This window comes from Ixodes scapularis, unplaced genomic scaffold, assembly GCF_016920785.2.
Source record: "Ixodes scapularis isolate PalLabHiFi unplaced genomic scaffold, ASM1692078v2 PGA_scaffold5__190_contigs__length_132052651, whole genome shotgun sequence".
NCBI classification, from domain to species: domain Eukaryota; kingdom Metazoa; phylum Arthropoda; class Arachnida; order Ixodida; family Ixodidae; genus Ixodes; species Ixodes scapularis.
The window spans coordinates 127,942,493-127,959,862 of NW_024609880.1; the positions used below are offsets into that span (position 1 = coordinate 127,942,493).

General features: G+C 42.8%; 1 protein-coding gene across 1 annotated transcript; it reads left to right on the plus strand.

The window, feature by feature from the left end:
• Positions 1 to 446: 446 nt before the first annotated feature.
• Positions 447 to 16,812, plus strand: LOC115312731 (F-box/LRR-repeat protein 4). Its single transcript, XM_042294044.1, has 14 exons — positions 447 to 714; positions 892 to 991; positions 2,414 to 2,519; positions 5,375 to 5,467; positions 5,973 to 6,159; positions 6,942 to 7,012; positions 7,799 to 7,868; positions 7,973 to 8,082; positions 8,944 to 9,053; positions 11,428 to 11,563; positions 13,880 to 13,972; positions 14,377 to 14,484; positions 16,061 to 16,141; positions 16,202 to 16,812. Exons 1-14 carry the CDS (start codon positions 547 to 549, stop codon positions 16,308 to 16,310), a joined length of 1,542 nt encoding a protein of 513 aa, XP_042149978.1. The 5' UTR covers positions 447 to 546; the 3' UTR covers positions 16,311 to 16,812.
• The last annotated feature ends 558 nt before the right edge of the window (positions 16,813 to 17,370 follow it).

The following is a 17,370-nucleotide window of genomic DNA, read 5'->3' on the forward strand; positions in this document are numbered from 1 at the left end:
TTTCGTGTCTTTTTCAACAAGAGATTGGTGTGTCTGATGTGATTGTGCTCCCTTGAACACAAATAGACCAAAAAGTAAGCGCCGAAATTTCGTTGTAGTATCCCTTTAAAGTGCTCCAAGCTAAATTACTGAGTGTTGACGCGTGTCCGATTGTCGGTGTCGCGTGATATGCCCTTCGCACGACAAACCGTTCATCACATAAATGCTGCCGACGTAACGTGACGGCATTTTAGCTGTAACGAAAACGAAACCGAAACCGTGCCACAGCGCCATGTTTGCAGTGAAGAAGGTGAGAAAGAAACACAATGACTAACATTAAAAAACGAGCGTGTTTGCAAATATTTTTAAACTTAGCAAAGAGTTGTATGCGTCAGTTTTCGTTACGTTTTCATGCTTATTCTTTCCGGCGTACATGCGTCGACCCCAAGTCGACTCGTAGTTAGTCCACAGTTGGTCGACTCGAGTCAGTCTCAGGTCGTGTTTGTGATGTCGGTGGTGGTCGGTGATGTTCGTGCTGGAGTCAGTGTCTAATTGTTTTAACGAGTGATGCTGTGCGAGATCGAAGTTCCTGTGAGCTTTCAAAATGTATCCGAGGTCACCGGATTCAGTTGTCAGTACGGAAGCTATAACAGCATATCGTATGTAGCTGTCAACGTCGTTGGAAGTCCTCAAGTGTACCCGGAGTACGGGGACTTCGCCGAGACCTTTTCTACGGTGAGCTGCGCCAAATAATAGCAATAATAATAGTAAGAATCATTACTTCCACTCGAAATTGTGCAAACATTTATGCCTGGTGCTCTGTCAGGTTATGCAGCGATGTTAAGTTAAATTGCAATCTTGATATGTTTGTCAAACAAATGAAACCTTAACTGTTCTATGCCGTTTTTGCAGCGATCCTACGGACCGTGGTGGTTGGAACAGTCCTTATCATACAGACATTTCGTGGTACCACTTCCAAAAGGCAGGGTAGTAAGAAGCCTGGACTATTTAGGTAAGTTCTGGTGAGTTGTGGAGTGTCCAGGCCCCCAGACCAATAAATTATCTAGAAAGGATAGTCCAGCCAGTGATGAGAGAGAGAAAATATGCTTATTAAAGGGCCCCTGCAATCATATTTAAGCGTCAACCTTTTTTACGGTTTCCACGTCTCTTGGGGCTCGGGCAAGCCAGCGGGCATGGAGAGAGTAGCTAAATATCAGTGCATCATATTTTAACCGGACGACGCGGAAACCTCCTCCACCGACGGGGGCGACCCGCGGTACCGAAAGCGCGCGAAATGTGACGTCTTTGGTCCTAGGCTTACTATTGGTCAGAGCCGCTAAAAGCTTCTTTTTAGTCGAAATACAAAATAAAAGCGGCGCGAACCGTTTCAATATTTATAAAAGTAGTTTTTGTTCAGTACTTCAGATCAGAAAAGAAACAAATGCAGTTTATAAAGTACGGAAAGAAGGAATGACCTGTCGACATACCCGTCACCAAGTGGTGGAAAAGGCGGCGCATACTAGAAAGGAGTAGTGGGATCAGGTGCCGACACGGAAAGCTCCCGGATGTATGCGGCGGCGCTACGGTCGTTTATGGACTGGAGGATCCGACCGGCTCCGAGCATTCCGAAGGCCTTCAGCGGGCAGCTTTGTCTTGCGTTTTGGCCATTTCGCGGTACGACAGCACGAAGTGGGGCTCCCATTCTGAACTGATCTTTACTCCGTGTTTGCTGTCGTTTGTGGCTAATAAAGTGTCATGCCGAATTAGTGTTTAATCGCGCAGCAAATGCAATGAGAGCCGCTCTGGCTGCCCGCTGTATGCAGCCTATCCAGAACACGCTTTAGTGGCGCCCTCTCGCGCCGTCGACACGGAGTGCGGCAGCCGCGAGCGCTTGCTGAGCTGACTATCCCTCCTCTAGTTCACGGCCACTCAAGCAACCAAGGACGTCAAGAGGGAGGTTATTTTTTGCTTGTTTTTGCAATTTTATTTTTGCTATAACTTTTAAAATAAAGCGAAATTCTAGAAAAGAAAAGCTTCATTAAGTTTCTACGGTCAATACGCTTAAGTTCGGTGCAAATTAAAAACCAGTAAAAAAGTGCTTGCAGGGCCCCTTTAAGAGAATTACGATGGTTATCTTTACGCAGTGACGAGGGTCAACTCCCCTTCAACATTACTCTTACTACTATGGTGTTTTGTTCGGGAACAACAGGGTTATTAGGAGCCTGGCACCCTGGCGCAGATGGTGGGTTTGGATTACCGAAAGAGTGCAGCTATTTCATGTTCAGAGTGCTGGTGGTGTAATAGTGATAGTTGTTTACTAGCGATTATGTAAACATTTACTTGGGTGCATATGTCTATCGATGCTCCATTTTCCGGCTACGCAAAAATATTTGTGTTCTTTTTTATCTTTCTGTGTTTGTTTTTTCTCTTTTAGAAGTTGGATTTGACTATGAAATGTACCCCAAAGACATCAAGGTCTATGAAACTTACAACCCAGGAAGCATAGTCAGAATCCTGGCCTTGGACAGCATTAAGAAGAGGTAAGAGCAGCATTTGGAACACTCTGTAGTTATTGAACAGCCGTCTGTCGTTGCCCTAGAAATAATCACCGTATCAGAATTATATGGTAATTGTATAGTAATAAAAAAAAACAATGCAGTCCTCTTCAGTATTACCTAGGAGGACCACACGTCAAAATATTACGACATAGTTCTGTCTAAATGTCTCTTAAACGGTCCGGCAAACTTTTCACCTCACCAAGTTATCGAAATTGGCTGACTTGAGCAGACGAATTGAGGCGTAACCAACAGCGCTGTCAAGGCTACGGCGTGGGCGTAGCCAACATTGAGCGAAGCATCATCACCATTGCTTCCTTTTGTTTGCTTTTACTTCTCTGGGCAAGCATAACGGGTGACGTCAGCAACGTTTCCTTTTGGCGCGCCTGCACAGCGCACTTCTTTGGAGCCGTCCAGCCGTCCCGTCATGGTCCCGCCTTTACCGCCGTTGTCGTCTCACCGTTTGTGATTCTTGTCTCAGAGTTTTGTCCACACTATGGACACTACGTGCGCGGGCTTATGTTGCTATTCTGCAGATGTTGAATGTTGTACAAACCAAAACGTGGTGAAGAGTGCGGTGCAGATGACACTTGGGCCTGGCACATGCTCGCCCCAATCCCACCCATTGCTGCGTAGAGGTTTACATGACATCCCGTACCATGTAATAGCCATGTTCTTGGCGGCCCGAAGCCAATGTTGCCGGATGGAGCCGAAGTTTCGGTTTCTGCTCGTGTTTAAAGTTATGTTTAAAAATGTATATCCCATTTTCCACGAAGCAAATGACGTAGTATCTTTTACTAGAGCTTTTTAATGTGAAATCGCTCATTATCCCCAAATCTTCGGAATTGAGCAAAGTGGCCCTTTAAGCTGTCAATGACTCTAGTAGTGCCTAAAACGAGTCTGACGACGAAGGAGAACGTCTGCAACACTCTTAAAGCAGACATCAAGAATGGTGATAAGTGGAATTACATATATCCTAAAACAGTGGTTCTCAACCACTGATGTTTTGCAGACCCGTTGTGGATCGGCGGAGATGATGTTATTCGTTAAATAAGATAGTGATTTAATAAATGGATATAATTAAGGCCTAGTGTGAAGTAGACTTCTCTTATTAACACATACACGAGAAAACTCGCCCGAAAATTGGAACATTTATTCTCAATCTGAAAAAAAGACAACTTTTATTGCCGGGAGCAAGGGCTTCGCGGACCCCTTGGATGCCTTCGCGGATCCCAAAAGGTCCGCGGACTCCATTTGAGAACTACTCTCCTAAAAGAAGACTGATAGCCGGATTTGATTATCTTGAAAGTTCATTCAGACTATAGTTAGGAAGGGTGTTTAGTATTAGACAGAAAGCTTTCCCTAATTTGAAATGAGGATAGGTTGTTCCCTTTCTTGACACTTCCTATGTCAGACGACTTCCAGGAATTGAGACCTGACCAGTTCTTAAAATCAAGAAATAGGGGCTCATCCATCTTACCTACACTTTCTGCACCAACTACGCCCAGCGCATACCGCCGTATTTGATTTATGAGTGTAGCCTATATCAATCCACATACCGGAAGTGCACTGCCTTGCACTTTTCTGCACCTCACTACACTTTCTTGTACCGGTGAAGGCTGGTGCAGGCGAAATGAACAAGCCCGATGTAAACTAAATTTGTGATGCATTGTTTGCCGCAGCAAAAATAGCAAATTAAATATTCAATTTCAACTGTCTCGAAGCAACGAACCAAATCATAACTATGCCCATAATTTCGTAAGCGAATGCATTTCCCTTATGTGAAGCAAAGTTTTAATAAAATAATAATTCTGGTTTCTTACTCGCGGCATTTTTTTTACACATGTCGGAATCAATGTCCGTAAATCATTAGGATAAAATTGGCATTTATCAGAATCTAATGTAGACCATTCCGGCAGTGAAAGTGATAAAGAGAATTTTGTAAACAAGATTGCTGCAAAATAATAAAAATAAAGTAAGCTAAAGTGCTGCATATAGAACATAAAAAGTTACTCTTCTCCACATGCTTCCTTGAACCTTTCTGATTTTGTTTTGTTGCTTACAACATGCATACTTTACCACTTGCTATAAAACATGCTATTTGGTGCTCATTTAGTTGTGCGTTTTGGTGTACTATGTAACGGAGTGCAAACATCACATCAGTTTGTTTTTGCATTTTACTCGGACAGGCTACTGACGAGCGCCATGTATTATTATTTATGTTGGGGCATATGTGGTGTTCAGGTCTTTAGTATTATATGATTCTATGTTTAAGCCAGTGACGTGTATGTATGATTTATCTCTAATATTAGTATGTGTATGTTTTGAATAGATCCCAATTATCCAAGTGCTAAAGATCCAGGCACCCCCACATTCAGAATAAAAAAAAATAATAAGAGCAATTTCCAGCACTCTCAATAGTTTTGATTGGCCTTTTATCTCCAAGAGAGAGAGAAAAAAGAAAAGCAAGCAATGTCTTGTTTGTGCCAATGGCATCGCACTGTACAGATTAAAAAAAAAAATCAGAAGCCTTACTGGCCATGACTGCTGCTTCATTGAAAATGGCTCTGCCCCAAGGGTTTCCTCCAACAATTGCTCCCTCTTACCCCTTCGTGGAGGTACCAAATTTATTTAGCCCAATCATTCCTTTTGTTTGTATTGTTGAAACATGCTATCCCCAATGCTCCCACAAAGATGCTTCTTCTGTTGCCCATTGACAAAGGGAACATCTTTCATTCAGTTCTCTTGAAGAAGATTTTAGAGGTCCTTGAAACTGAAGTGGCTTTCAAATCCTTTCTCAGTCAGCTATGTGCACAAAAGTATGTTGTTCTTTTGTCCAGGTGGAAAGAAATATGGGCTGGAAGGCCAACAAAGGGGTCTGAAGGTTCCGTCATATTTAAGCCATCACTCACTGGTGCTACATTCCCAACCAGGTATGGACTATTATGCTAAACCCTTCCAACATTACTTTCTTGATTGCTTTGTTAATTTGTTTATGGTATGATTAATCAGCTAATGTGGACCTTAAAATGTGTAATACTACTCCAGACTGACTGGTTGGATGGCAAGAAACACAATCATTACATTTTTGTTTTATTGGAGATACAAATTATGGGTTAGAAGGCTATAAGTACCCTATTAACTCGCATCCAAATCTAAGGTTCTTGGCATCTTGAGCAGTATAGGGTTTGACTGCACAAGTATGAAGGGTTGGAAGCTGTTTATTTCATGATCCTGTATAAATTGAAACTAGCATGCACTGCTAGCTCATGCTCATTATTTCTAGTTTTTAACTGAGTGTAATTTAGAAGCTTGCCCAACATATACTTACCGAGTATGAACCTGTCGTGACTTCTTGCTTGCCCATGCGGTTTATACTGCTTTGCTTCTTTTTAGCCGTCTGTTGGAATAGCAACTAATCTTCTGTACTGTTTTCAGATCCCTCCGATTGGAGTTCAACCAGGCTCATCTGGACTATTATGCACAGATTGACGCCGTTTTATTAGGAGGCACATGGGGGTGCACGGAGCAGCGCATCTGCTGGAGTGATCGCGCAAATGCAAATCATCCTTTGCCGAGCCCCAAAACCTGCAGTCCTTCACCATCGGGATTTCACACGCTTCCAGTAACTAACCATAAATGTGATTTTTTTTTTTTTTTTAAGTTTTGTTTATTGGTTGTGCACAAATGCCTCTTTATAGTATCTACAAACTTAATTGGATACTATGGCTCTTTTAATAACGACTTCATGTAGCTATTTCTTTTTTTTAGAGCAGTTGAAAGCTGCCAGATTCCTTCAACCATGGCGAGATATAAATTTTATTTGTTAGTGTTATGCCAAGATTGCTCAATCACATTTTGAAGAATTGGGCTAATGATGTATTGAGCTATACAAACTACTGTTCTGTTACAGACAGGCTGTGAATGTACTTAATGCTGGTACAAAGTCATAAAGACTATTGCTTCTTGCTGCATGAAAATGACCTCTGACGTACCTCCTTGTCTTTCCTATGAGCAAGTAGATACTTACACCTGTGGTTTGGTTAAGATATTACAGTGCTGATGGTGATGCTAATTAATTTTTTCGCAATTATGCGGACGATGTTCTGAGCTAGAAATTTTACGCTAAATTGCCAATGTGGAAGGTGTACAGAATGCCATTGTAACAATGAAAACAGGTATGGCAACTATTAATGGTGCTGGCACTTCATTTTTTTATTGAGTTTTGTTACTGTTACTGCAAAACTCTGGTTAGGATCTTTGCTCTAATTTCATTCGAGTAAACATGGAACAAGCGAGGAATGTCACAAACATTATTTGTGTGACAGGAGAGTAGGTAATGGATATCAAATGCTTTTCATATTGGAAACTTGGGCATCTAAATGTTTCGATCTTCCTATGTTTCAGCATGAGCTCTTGGCATTCATCTTTAGCTACCTTGACCTGCTGTCATTGTGCAGGCTAGCCGCAACTTGTAAGTAAGTACAGCATCAATTTTAACATAGAACACTTTGACGAACATGAGCAGCATGATTTTCTTCACTTCTCACTAATAACAAATCTTTTTTCTGCCCATTTTGCGGTACATATTCTACACGCAACTCTCCACTCACATGTCTTTGGTGTACTGGGCAGTTCATTTTAATTAGCTGTCAATTAAATTTCATTCTGTAAACCAGTTTATTGATGCATCAGGTTTCTATTTGCCATAGAGATATGCTGTTATAGATGGCACATGTTTTGTTTTTTTATAAAGTTTCAGCCTTCGGTGTGTACACAATTGCAAGCCATGGAGGTATTCTGCTGCCTCCCTGCCTCTGCTTGTAGGGGAAAGCGAGTGCAATTGAAAGCCTGCCAAATTTATTTCTACGTGGATTCTACACATGCTTGCACACAAAGGGCGCCTACCTGGATACCATGCTTGCAATTCTGTATACTTTCCGGAATCTTGAGATAGATGAAAACAATCCAGGTCAGTTACCAGTTCGAAAACAATTCTCTTTATTCTGTCAGAAAATGGCTGTCAGCTCTGGCTACAGCACGAGCGCAAACGATGAGAGGTGAGAACTTTGCCATCGAGGCACTGCTCATAGCTGAAACAATTTATCTGTGAGGCCGATTCAAATGAAGCAAGAACCTTGGTTCTTGCAGGGGAAGATAACTGCAATTTTAATTGGATGTCCCAACCACTTTTGCTTTCTTTTTTTTGATGTCATAACTGTATGCTTATCTGTTCATGATAGCTTTTCTTTCTATCGTCTCAGGCTTTTCCGGAGGGTCTGCTATGACAGGATCTTCTATCAGTCTCTCGACCTGCAGCCCTATTGGGAAAAGGTTTAGAAGACACCTTTTTCTGCTCATCCTGTCTTCTTACCTAGTAATATTGGATGTTAAGAAACGTCAACGTTGCTTTCACCTTTTTCTTTTTTTTGTAACAGGTGGATGACGAGGCTCTCGAAGCACTTCAAGGCCGTTCTGTGATGTTGGAGAAACTTAATTTGTCTTGGTGCGGTGCCAACGGATCCGTGACGATGGAAGCTTTTGTCAGGTGGCAACTCCTTTCTCTCATCATGCAAGAATTGTTTCATAAGTGACTGCTGTTTTTCTACTTCTTAGTTGAACTCCAGTAGTAATGTAGATCATGTTCTTCAGTGTAACTCCCTGCACAGTAGTGTTAAAATTGGGTGTGTACTATGGCTACGGTTCAAGCTACCCCGTTGTTATATGAATGGGACATCCCCAGCCTCTGTACCTGCTTGGACAGATACTAATCTGTCTCTGTCTATTGTATTTTTGAAAACTGTTGATATAACAGGTTTAATATTTGTAACCATCTATGGATACGGTTAGTGATAGTGTTATTCTGCATGTTTAATTTTATTTAATTACTTCGAAGCACCGAAAGGCATTACATAAGGGAAGAACAAAGAAGTAATAAATACTACACTTTGAATACAAAACACAAAATCCAAAGAGGTTTTACAAAGTCTTGCATAAACAACAGATGAAAAGAAAGCAATAGCTACATACTAATGTTGTAATACATAGAGTTAAAATAAGTGGAGTACCCCCCCCCCCCCCCCCCCTTCCTTGTGATACCACTGTTTGGAGTACTATTTGGTGCAACATGAGGGCAACCTGATTTTGTGCTGATATATAATCCTGGAAAAAATTCGATGAAAAGGAAGTAAAAGCAAGCTTTTAAGATGCAAATTATCGTAGTGTACCTACTTGATGAAGAGCTGTCAAACACAATACTTTGAATCTGTTGCATAGTTGCACCATCACAAGTGTAAAACACTTGTAATGGTGCCACTGGGTGTTACTGTTCTGCTCGCACGTTATTGGGTACTACAGTGACAATGGTGGATGTCTGTAGTTAGACTGCAGCTCCGCAACGGTTCCACAGGTTTATGGAGCTGAGGGGGGAGTTTCTCCACTGCCTCTGCCTCTCGTGCTGCCCATTTGTGGACAACGAGTGCCTCAAGGTAATTGCTGACGAATGCGTCAACCTGAAAGGTAAGGGAATTTCAACGCCCTCGTGGCCGCAGATGCTTTGGTTGTAACAAAAAGTACAGACAGATGTCTCTCCCCCCGGAGAGGAATGGGACACTGCCACGAGGCATTCATGCTCTGCTATGGGGACATTACTGCTTGAAACTGCAAGATAATTATGCTTATCGATCAAATTTACCCACCTTAGTTTTAGTGACGACAACCTCAATGGACGTTTTTTGAGTAACGAGTGCCATCTGGGGGATTATATGGGAACTACGAATGAAGGGCAGCACAACGATGCCTCCGTCTGTTGGAACACACTGGCATTGTGCCGTTGCATTGGTTTGTATTGCTTTTTATGCCCCATGCTACCGATGCTCACAAAAGGATCAGTAAAAATGGCAATGTGCAGAGATAGGTGCTGACGTTGTTGGTCGTGCAGGACCGTGCCCTCCGAAAATGGCAACAGTGGGAGGCAAAGCCGGAGGAGAGGGTGAATGCATCCACAGAGGCTTGCTGGAAAAAGCTCCATTGATGTCTCCCACTCCTGAGTGGTTGTGCACCTATGCTGAGATGTCTTTTCAAGACGCGCCCCTGGCACGGCTCGAGCATGTTTCTTACATTCCAGCAGCAAAATTGGTCATTATTTATTTTTACTACGCAGCGGATGTCACAAAATAAAATGGGAGGGCAGTGCACATTATTTTGCTTCTCATATAATATGCAGTATTTTTGTAAAGGTTTCTCGCTTTTTATTTTTACTACAACAGTCAACAGTACCGTCAGGACTGTCTAGGAGACAGGGAGGATCAAGATGCGGATGGGGGAGGGTTGGCCTCAATCCCTGAAATTGTTTTTCTAGAAATGTCCAAAATAGTGGCGAGAGGGGCAATTGCCCCCCGCCATCCCTGTTTCAACACCTCTCAACAATCGTGCACACTAAAGTCACTGAATGTTCCCAGAGTACCAAATTCCATTCAGTCCGCTCACCGGAAGTTTCCCGCAGAACCCAGTTCTGATTGGCTGGTTTAGCCTGCGGCGGAAGTTATTAGTCGGCCATTTTGGAGCCGGGCCTGAAACAACAAAAGACGTATATAAAACGTTTCCGCGTTACCACGGCTACGGTGCACGGATGGGAGCTCTGAGCAACGATGAGGAGTTAGGGCCGAACAGAAGGTGCATTGATTTTTTCTAAATTTTTTTATTGTGAAAGCATTAACCATGGAGCGAGCCGACGGCATCAGCTGCGCCAAAAAACAAATAAATTCTTGAAGCTGGGATTTGAGGCATCCCAACTTTGGAACCATGCAGAAATCCACGCAAAACGGCAGTGATATGAAGCACCGCACATCAGTTTCAATGAGCGCCACCCCATAGCTGTGTGTGCCCGTGCAGGAGCAGAAGTGGCCACGGTGCCGAGAGGATCAGAAGTGGCCGCGGCGCAAAGAACGACATTCATGCTTTCACATTCACAACTCATAAGAAGTGCTTAGGTGTACCTCGAGGCTTTTTTTTATGTCAAATAGCCGCTAATCTGGTTCGCCAAAGAAGATTGCTGGCTCGTCTGCTCGCTCTTGTTGTTCTGGTGCTGTGTTTCAAACTCTACGCCTCAGACGCTAAGCCGAACACTCAACTTCGATGTGTTTCGAGGCACGAGAGAGAGAAAGAGAGACGAGACCGCAGGGAGCAAGTCACGCACAGCTCAGAACAGAGGGAAGAACTTTAATAAAAACAAACCAGCATCACCACTGACCAGGAAAGTGGAATGAAGTGCTTGCCAAGATTGAATGCCACACTGTACGCGCTTCGCTTTGACTGCACAGGGCAGCACCATTTTGGAACTGTGTTTAAGCGCGACCACTGTGCCGCAACTCATTTCTAAAATGAAGCTTGGGAGTTTTGGTACTCTGGGATCATTCAGTGACTCTAGTGCACACCACAGAACATGTTTCCCTTAATGTAGGCATTGGTGTTTAATGTGTATTGCTCATTATTTTGGAAAGCAGGCAATCTCACAAAATGATGACCCATCTCTGTAGACCAGGGGTCTCCAAACCCCAGCCCGCGGAGGCCTTCCGACCGGCCCACGGCTGGCCGACATCCTTCCAGTAACGCCCTTCCCGCAGCCCGCTTCCAACAAGCCTGCTGCTACCGAAGTAAAAATAAGCTCGTGTAAAAAAAACGGTGCCGTGATGCGCACAAAGATAGCAGAAAAAACTACCTAGAACTATTTATTTAGTATTTTATACTTTAAATTTCCATATTTATATTCCGGCCCTCAAGACTGCGACCAACCCCCAATCCGGCCCCTTGGGCAAAAATTTTGGAGATCCCTGCTCTAGACCTTGTGGTGGACGAGCTCCGTGCCTTGATTTGTGTCTCCTCCCCATTTCAGAGCTGGACCTGAGGGGGTGCTGCAACCCCCTGCTCAACAGGCTCGGCTTTCTGCAGATCTCCCACCTCTCTAAGCTCACGTGGCTCGACCTGTACCGCACTGAGATCGAGATGTTCTCCCTCATCTCAATCGTGAGGTGCGTGTCGGTTGCTATGGGAGCACGTCGGCAAGACCTGGTACTCTCAAGCGTGGCTTGGCGGTCACCCCTCATTATGAAGGATAGTGTTCCCAATGCTCAGATTCAGCCGCTTTATTATGGATAATGCAAGATCCTAATCAACCTGACCAGTCAGTAGGCCTTGGCAGAATCCAAGTAATTGTTCAGAAATTTGCCAAGCTAACTTCATATGTTATTGAAGACAGCGTCTCAGTTCTAGCATTACCATTACTGAAGTCAGGGATGGGCAGTATTTCAAATACAAGTATTTGAAATATGTATTTAAAATACTTTGTGTATTTTGCATTTGTATTTAATTACAAATTGGGTAATGTATTTGACGTGTGTATTTAAATACTAAAACGTGGGCAGGGATGGGCAGCATTTCAAATACAAGTACAGTGCAGTCCACTTATAACGATATTGAGAAAACCGCAAAATCCAATCGTTATAGCCGATTATCGTTATATCTGGATCAAATCAAATCTAAAAAAATAGCGATCAAATCTAAAAAATTTGATCGCTATAAGCGATATATCGTTATATCTGGTATCGTTATAAGTGGATTACACTGTATTTAAAATACGTATTTCAAATACTTTGTGTATTTTGCATTTGTATTTAATTACAAATTAGGTAATGTATTTGACGTGTGTATTTAAATACTAAAATGTGGGTATTTCAAATACAATTGTAATTAAATACAATTTTGTGGGCGAAAATACATCCCTCAAATTTATTGTCACTGTCCAGAGCAGGAAGAAAACTACGTTCTGCACTGAATGCAGTGTCTCTCAATCAAGCACAAGCGTTCAGTAACTTTGTGATTACGGTGCTAGTCCAAAGCAAAAATAGTGACGAAATCAACGTTCACAGGCAGACTGCCTAAATAATTAAGTGCCTGTGACAATTGTGACGCTTTACAGCTTGATTTCCATCCATATTTTTGCCTGGAACATTCTAAATGTGCGGCATGTCCAGATTTTCGTAACTGGTGCGAGTTGCAACAATAAAATATTCTCTAGCTAGTGCTGCGCGTCTTGGTCGTCTCGGTTCTTTGTTGGTCTATACCAAAAATTTAATCGACAAAAAAAAAAGCTGATTGATGCTCTGTAATTTTTTCACCTATTACGTCCAAGCTGATTACATTTTTTTGTGATTATATTTCAATTACGTTACTAGAGCCTCGCACACTAACTCCCGAGTGTGCGATGCAAAATTAAAATGAGATGACCAGAAACCCGTTGCCGGTGCCCTGAAGTCGCTGATGCAAATTTTGAGGAATGTATTTGGAAAAGTATTTGGAGGAGACCAAATACATTTGGTTGTATTTGTATCTTGTATTTAAATGCTTTTTTGGAAATGTAATTAGATTTCTAATAAATACATTGTTGACGAAGTATTTTGTATTTGTATTTCGATACATATCTGCATGTATCTTGCCCATCCCTGAACGTGGGTATTTCAAATACAATTGTAATTAAATACAATTTTGTGGGCGAAAATACATCCCTCAAATTTATTGTCACCGTCCAGAGCAGGAAGAAAACTATGTTCTGCACCGAATGCAGTGTCTCTCAATCAAGCACAAGCATTTAGTGACTTTGTGATTACGGTGCTAGTCCAGGGCAAGAATAGTGACGAAATCGACGTTCACAGGCAGACTGGCTAAATAAGTGCCTGTGACAACTTATGATGCTTTCCAGCCTGATTTCCATCCATATTTTTGCCTGGAACATTCTAAATGCGCAAGTCATCCAGATTTTCGTAACTGGTGCGAGTTGCAACGATAAAAAATTCTCTAGCTAATGCTGCGCGTCTTGGTCGTCTCGGTGTTTTGTTGGTCTATACCAAAATGTAATCGACTAAAAAAGCTGCTTGAAGCTCTGTACTTTTTTCACCTATTACTTCCAAGCTGCTTACATTTTTTGGTGATTATATTTTTATTACGTTACTAGAGCATCAAACACTAACTCCCGAGTGTGCGATGCAAAATTAAAATGAGATGCCCAGAAACCCGTTGCAGGTGCCCTGAATTCGCTGACGCAAATTTTGAGGAATGTATTTGGAAAAGTAATTAGAGGAGACCAAATACATTTGGTTGTATTTGTATCTTGTACTTAAATGCTTTTTTGGAAAAGTAATTAGATTTCTAATTAAATACATTTTTGACAAAGTATTTTGTATTTGTATTTATATACATATTTGAATTTTTTTTGCCCATCCCTGACTGAAGTGCAGAAAACTTTTACTTAAAATTTACTAGAGCAATTCTGGTGGTTGTCTTTGTTTTAGGAGCTGCTCAAATCTTGATCATCTCTGCCTTGGCAGTTGCCCCATTGTGAACAACTATGACGACATTGCATTGGAGTTGGGGACGTACCTGAGGTTGGATATGTTCACCTGCTTTCATAGTGACATACTACCATACAATTGTTGCCAATGAATAGAGTCCAGTCCCATTGTTGCGAGTGGTTGACATTAATTGACTTGCAGCCGAATATGAAGAGTGCATTCAAGGTAGGGCATGTATCTCAAAAAATTTTATTAAAGCTAGGTGCACCTTTGCATTTAACCTCAAGGTGGGGTGGCTTGCATTAATTTCCGGGGATCATTTAAATTTAGTCTACTGGCATTCTCATGTGCGCTTACCTTCAGTAAAGTTCCACCTCCACCGAAACATTTGAAAGTACCTCCAACTTTTTAGATTTTGAGGGCATATGTCTATATTTTTTCCTTCAGTTCTTCAAATGAATGCGCAAATTTAAAGGTATGTAATTTTGCATTGAAAGGGGCATCAGAAGCCTGGACCTGTTTCGTGCAAGGACACTGTCCGCCGTAGGAGTGAATCTTTTGGCCAGGTCTTGTCATCGCCTTGTAAGCCTGGACTTGGGATGGTGGTGAGTTGGCTTCCATCCATCTTTTCTCATTGTCTCATTTAAGTAGTTTACAATCTTCTCTTAAGACAATATTACTATGTTGATGTACTCTACATCTATTAAAAGCTTGTGACTTAGGGTCAAATCGCATGTAACCCCCATATTATTTTAAATGAATGGGCAGATTTGCTCAATGTCGTACGATATTAAAAACGTCTCCGCTGTTTCAAAAGGTGTCGTTCTGTCAGAGGGAAGGCCAGTCATTACCTCCTGAAAAGAAAACTTTTTGGAGGAGTCGCGACTGCGTTTCTTAGTTCCGATTACTAGGGTCATTGAAGAGCCTTTCGGGACTTCTCAATCGTTTGGCATCTAACAAAATTCCCAAAGCTGTGAATCACGTAGGACAGGTGAAATTTTATGCTCAAGTCCAGCGAACACCTCGGTGCTTACAAACTGCCTTCGATCAATCGAGAATGGGTAGTTTCCTGCTCGTCTTATTTCTGGAAAGCAGCTACACAGATTCTGTTGTCTTCAAAGCAGAAGCACGTCCCATGCTAACTTTGAAGCATGCGCAAACGCCTAGTGCCTGGGACACTCTCGAGCATCTGTTTGGCAGTGTGATGTCAGTGAAACTTTAGTAGTACCCGCTAGATGGCCGCGGTTGCTGCGATGTCGCCATAGAAAATTCTTCTTCATACTTAATTAATTTCAAATTTAATTGGAGTTAATTGTTGAAATTAAAAGCTTTGGCCGGTTTAAAGGGTTCAGTCGTGTCTATCCACCCAATAACGCCTAGAAGAAGGGGCTGCACATTACGTCATCGTTAGTGGATTCCTGGACGGCCTTAACCGACAAACGCGCTGAAACTCAACCAGAGTATGGCGCAAAGTGGCAGACACGAATGTCTTGGCGTCGCCGCGTGCTATAGTCGGTTACAAGTCAAGAAGGTAGGAGAAGCTCCTCCCACAAGTGTGATGCGCCCGTTTCAAATCTCTCCGCAGTCGAAAGAAGAGTTCACTGGAAACGCTCCTTGTTCCGCTTCAATGGATTCCAACTTGTCTCCGATCCTACTTTTTAAGAAAGCGACCTTTGTATTCATCGGAGAGGGAACCGAGCCCCTGAAAGCAGCCTTTGTATCCATCGGGGGGGAAGCTAATCTCCGAAAGTTGTATTTGTTTCCGTCCGTGGGGGAGAACTCTAATCTCCCTCTCGTGGCTTTCACAATGCTAAGTCAAAGTCGAAAAATAAAGCAAATATGTACAGAAAGGCAAGACCCTCCTCGCGCGTTGGCCGCGACGTCAAGGAAACGGTGGGACGCTACTGGATGCGGAGGTGGCGGAGGGATATCTGATTCCCTTTGAGGGGCATTTGCCGCTACCTTCTTAACCTGTAACTGACTATAGTGTCGCATTTGTGGCAAGACGTTGAAAGGCACAATCTCGCCATTCGTCGCACAGAAGACTGCGAGGTGCACGCTCGTGAGAACGAAGCAAATTGAGCCAACGACTTTGCTGTGACGTCTATCGCTGGGACCATACTGTATATTAACGCGAAACTGCTCATTTTTCTTTACTTCTTTTTACAATTTTCGGTCCAGTACAAGCGTAGAGTCTGGATGCATCCCGGAGCTAGTGAGGGAGTGTCCGAATCTGAGGAGGCTTCTCTTCACTGCCATTCGGTACGCTTGCCAGGCTAGAGGCATCTGTCGTGCCTTTCACTAAGAGCCATTTTATTTCAGGGTGGTTTGCGACGCAGATCTCTTTGCAATTGCAAACTACTGCAAGCATCTAGAGCAGTTAGATATCTTGGGCTCCTCTGAAGCAACCGCTGCTGGAGTGTTGCGGTGAGTCGGCGGAAAGGGTATCATTTACTATATCTGCTCGTACGTGACGATCCAAAATATGAGCCTGCTTGTTGGTAAGAATGCTCGAGCTTTGATTTGCGGTGCGTTTTATTATGCAGTGTGTGTTGCAGTTGTGAAGACTTTGGTCTTCTTGTTCTTTAACGTTTATTTTTCATCACATTTCTCAGTGTAACGATAGTAATCTTGTTTTGCATCTAGAAGCAACTCTTCATTCTATGTAGTGCACAATTGTGTCGAATGATGCAGGATTGTAAAAATGGAGGGCCACTGCACAACTAATCTTGCCTTACCAAACTTGCGAATCTACTATGCAGTCTTTTGTCCCACCATTGTGGTAGATACCCAAGTATAGTTTGTAGCACATTGATAACATAATTAACTTAATTAGGTATGGTATGAATTTAAAAACACATTGAGGGCGCAGGCGAGCTGGTGTAAGTTTACCATTATGTTAAAACGCGTGAGACTGGGTGTGAGCAAAACCTTGAAACAACCAAAAGTGTAAGAGATGAGGAAATAAGTCAGTCAGACGACGTCTCAAACTCAGCTAATAAGTTTATTCAGTAAACCTCTTATATACACATTCTTGAAACCAAGGCTGTCACTAACCAACACAACAAACAAAAACAAAATCTTGTTTTCTTTCCTATTTTTTCTACAAACTTTGCAGCCACTTATGACACGCCATGGCCTTGCACAGTCACTCCACGTTCGAACAAAGGTTGTGGTGTGTCATAAGTGTGTACAGCTGCAACGGAAAAAGAATAACACAAGTGATCGATGACCGGAGCGGCAAAATCGCGATACGTGGCGCTATTGCTCCCGAGCGCGCCGATAGCGAGAGTGCCAGTCACGTTCCATGTCTTAACGCGGGGGTGGCTGTCAGAAAGCAGCCCATCCTAAAACCCGGATATTGAAAGCTATATTATCCCTCAATTTTCTGCCGGCCGCCCCCGCGTTGAGATATGGAACGTGACTGGCACTCTCGCTATCGGCGCGATCGGAAGCAATAGCGCCGCGTATCACGATTTTGCCGCTCCGGT

Excerpts from the sequence above, each read along its gene's own strand:
- LOC115312731 (XM_042294044.1), top strand. The coding sequence starts at position 547 with ATGCTGTGCGAGATCGAAGTTCCTGTGAGCTTTCAAAATGTATCCGAG. Across the intron at positions 5,468-5,972 it reads GGTGCTACATTCCCAACCAG|ATCCCTCCGATTGGAGTTCA; the intron begins GTATGGACTATT and ends TACTGTTTTCAG. Across the intron at positions 7,013-7,798 it reads AGGCTAGCCGCAACTTGTAA|GCTTTTCCGGAGGGTCTGCT; the intron begins GTAAGTACAGCA and ends CTATCGTCTCAG.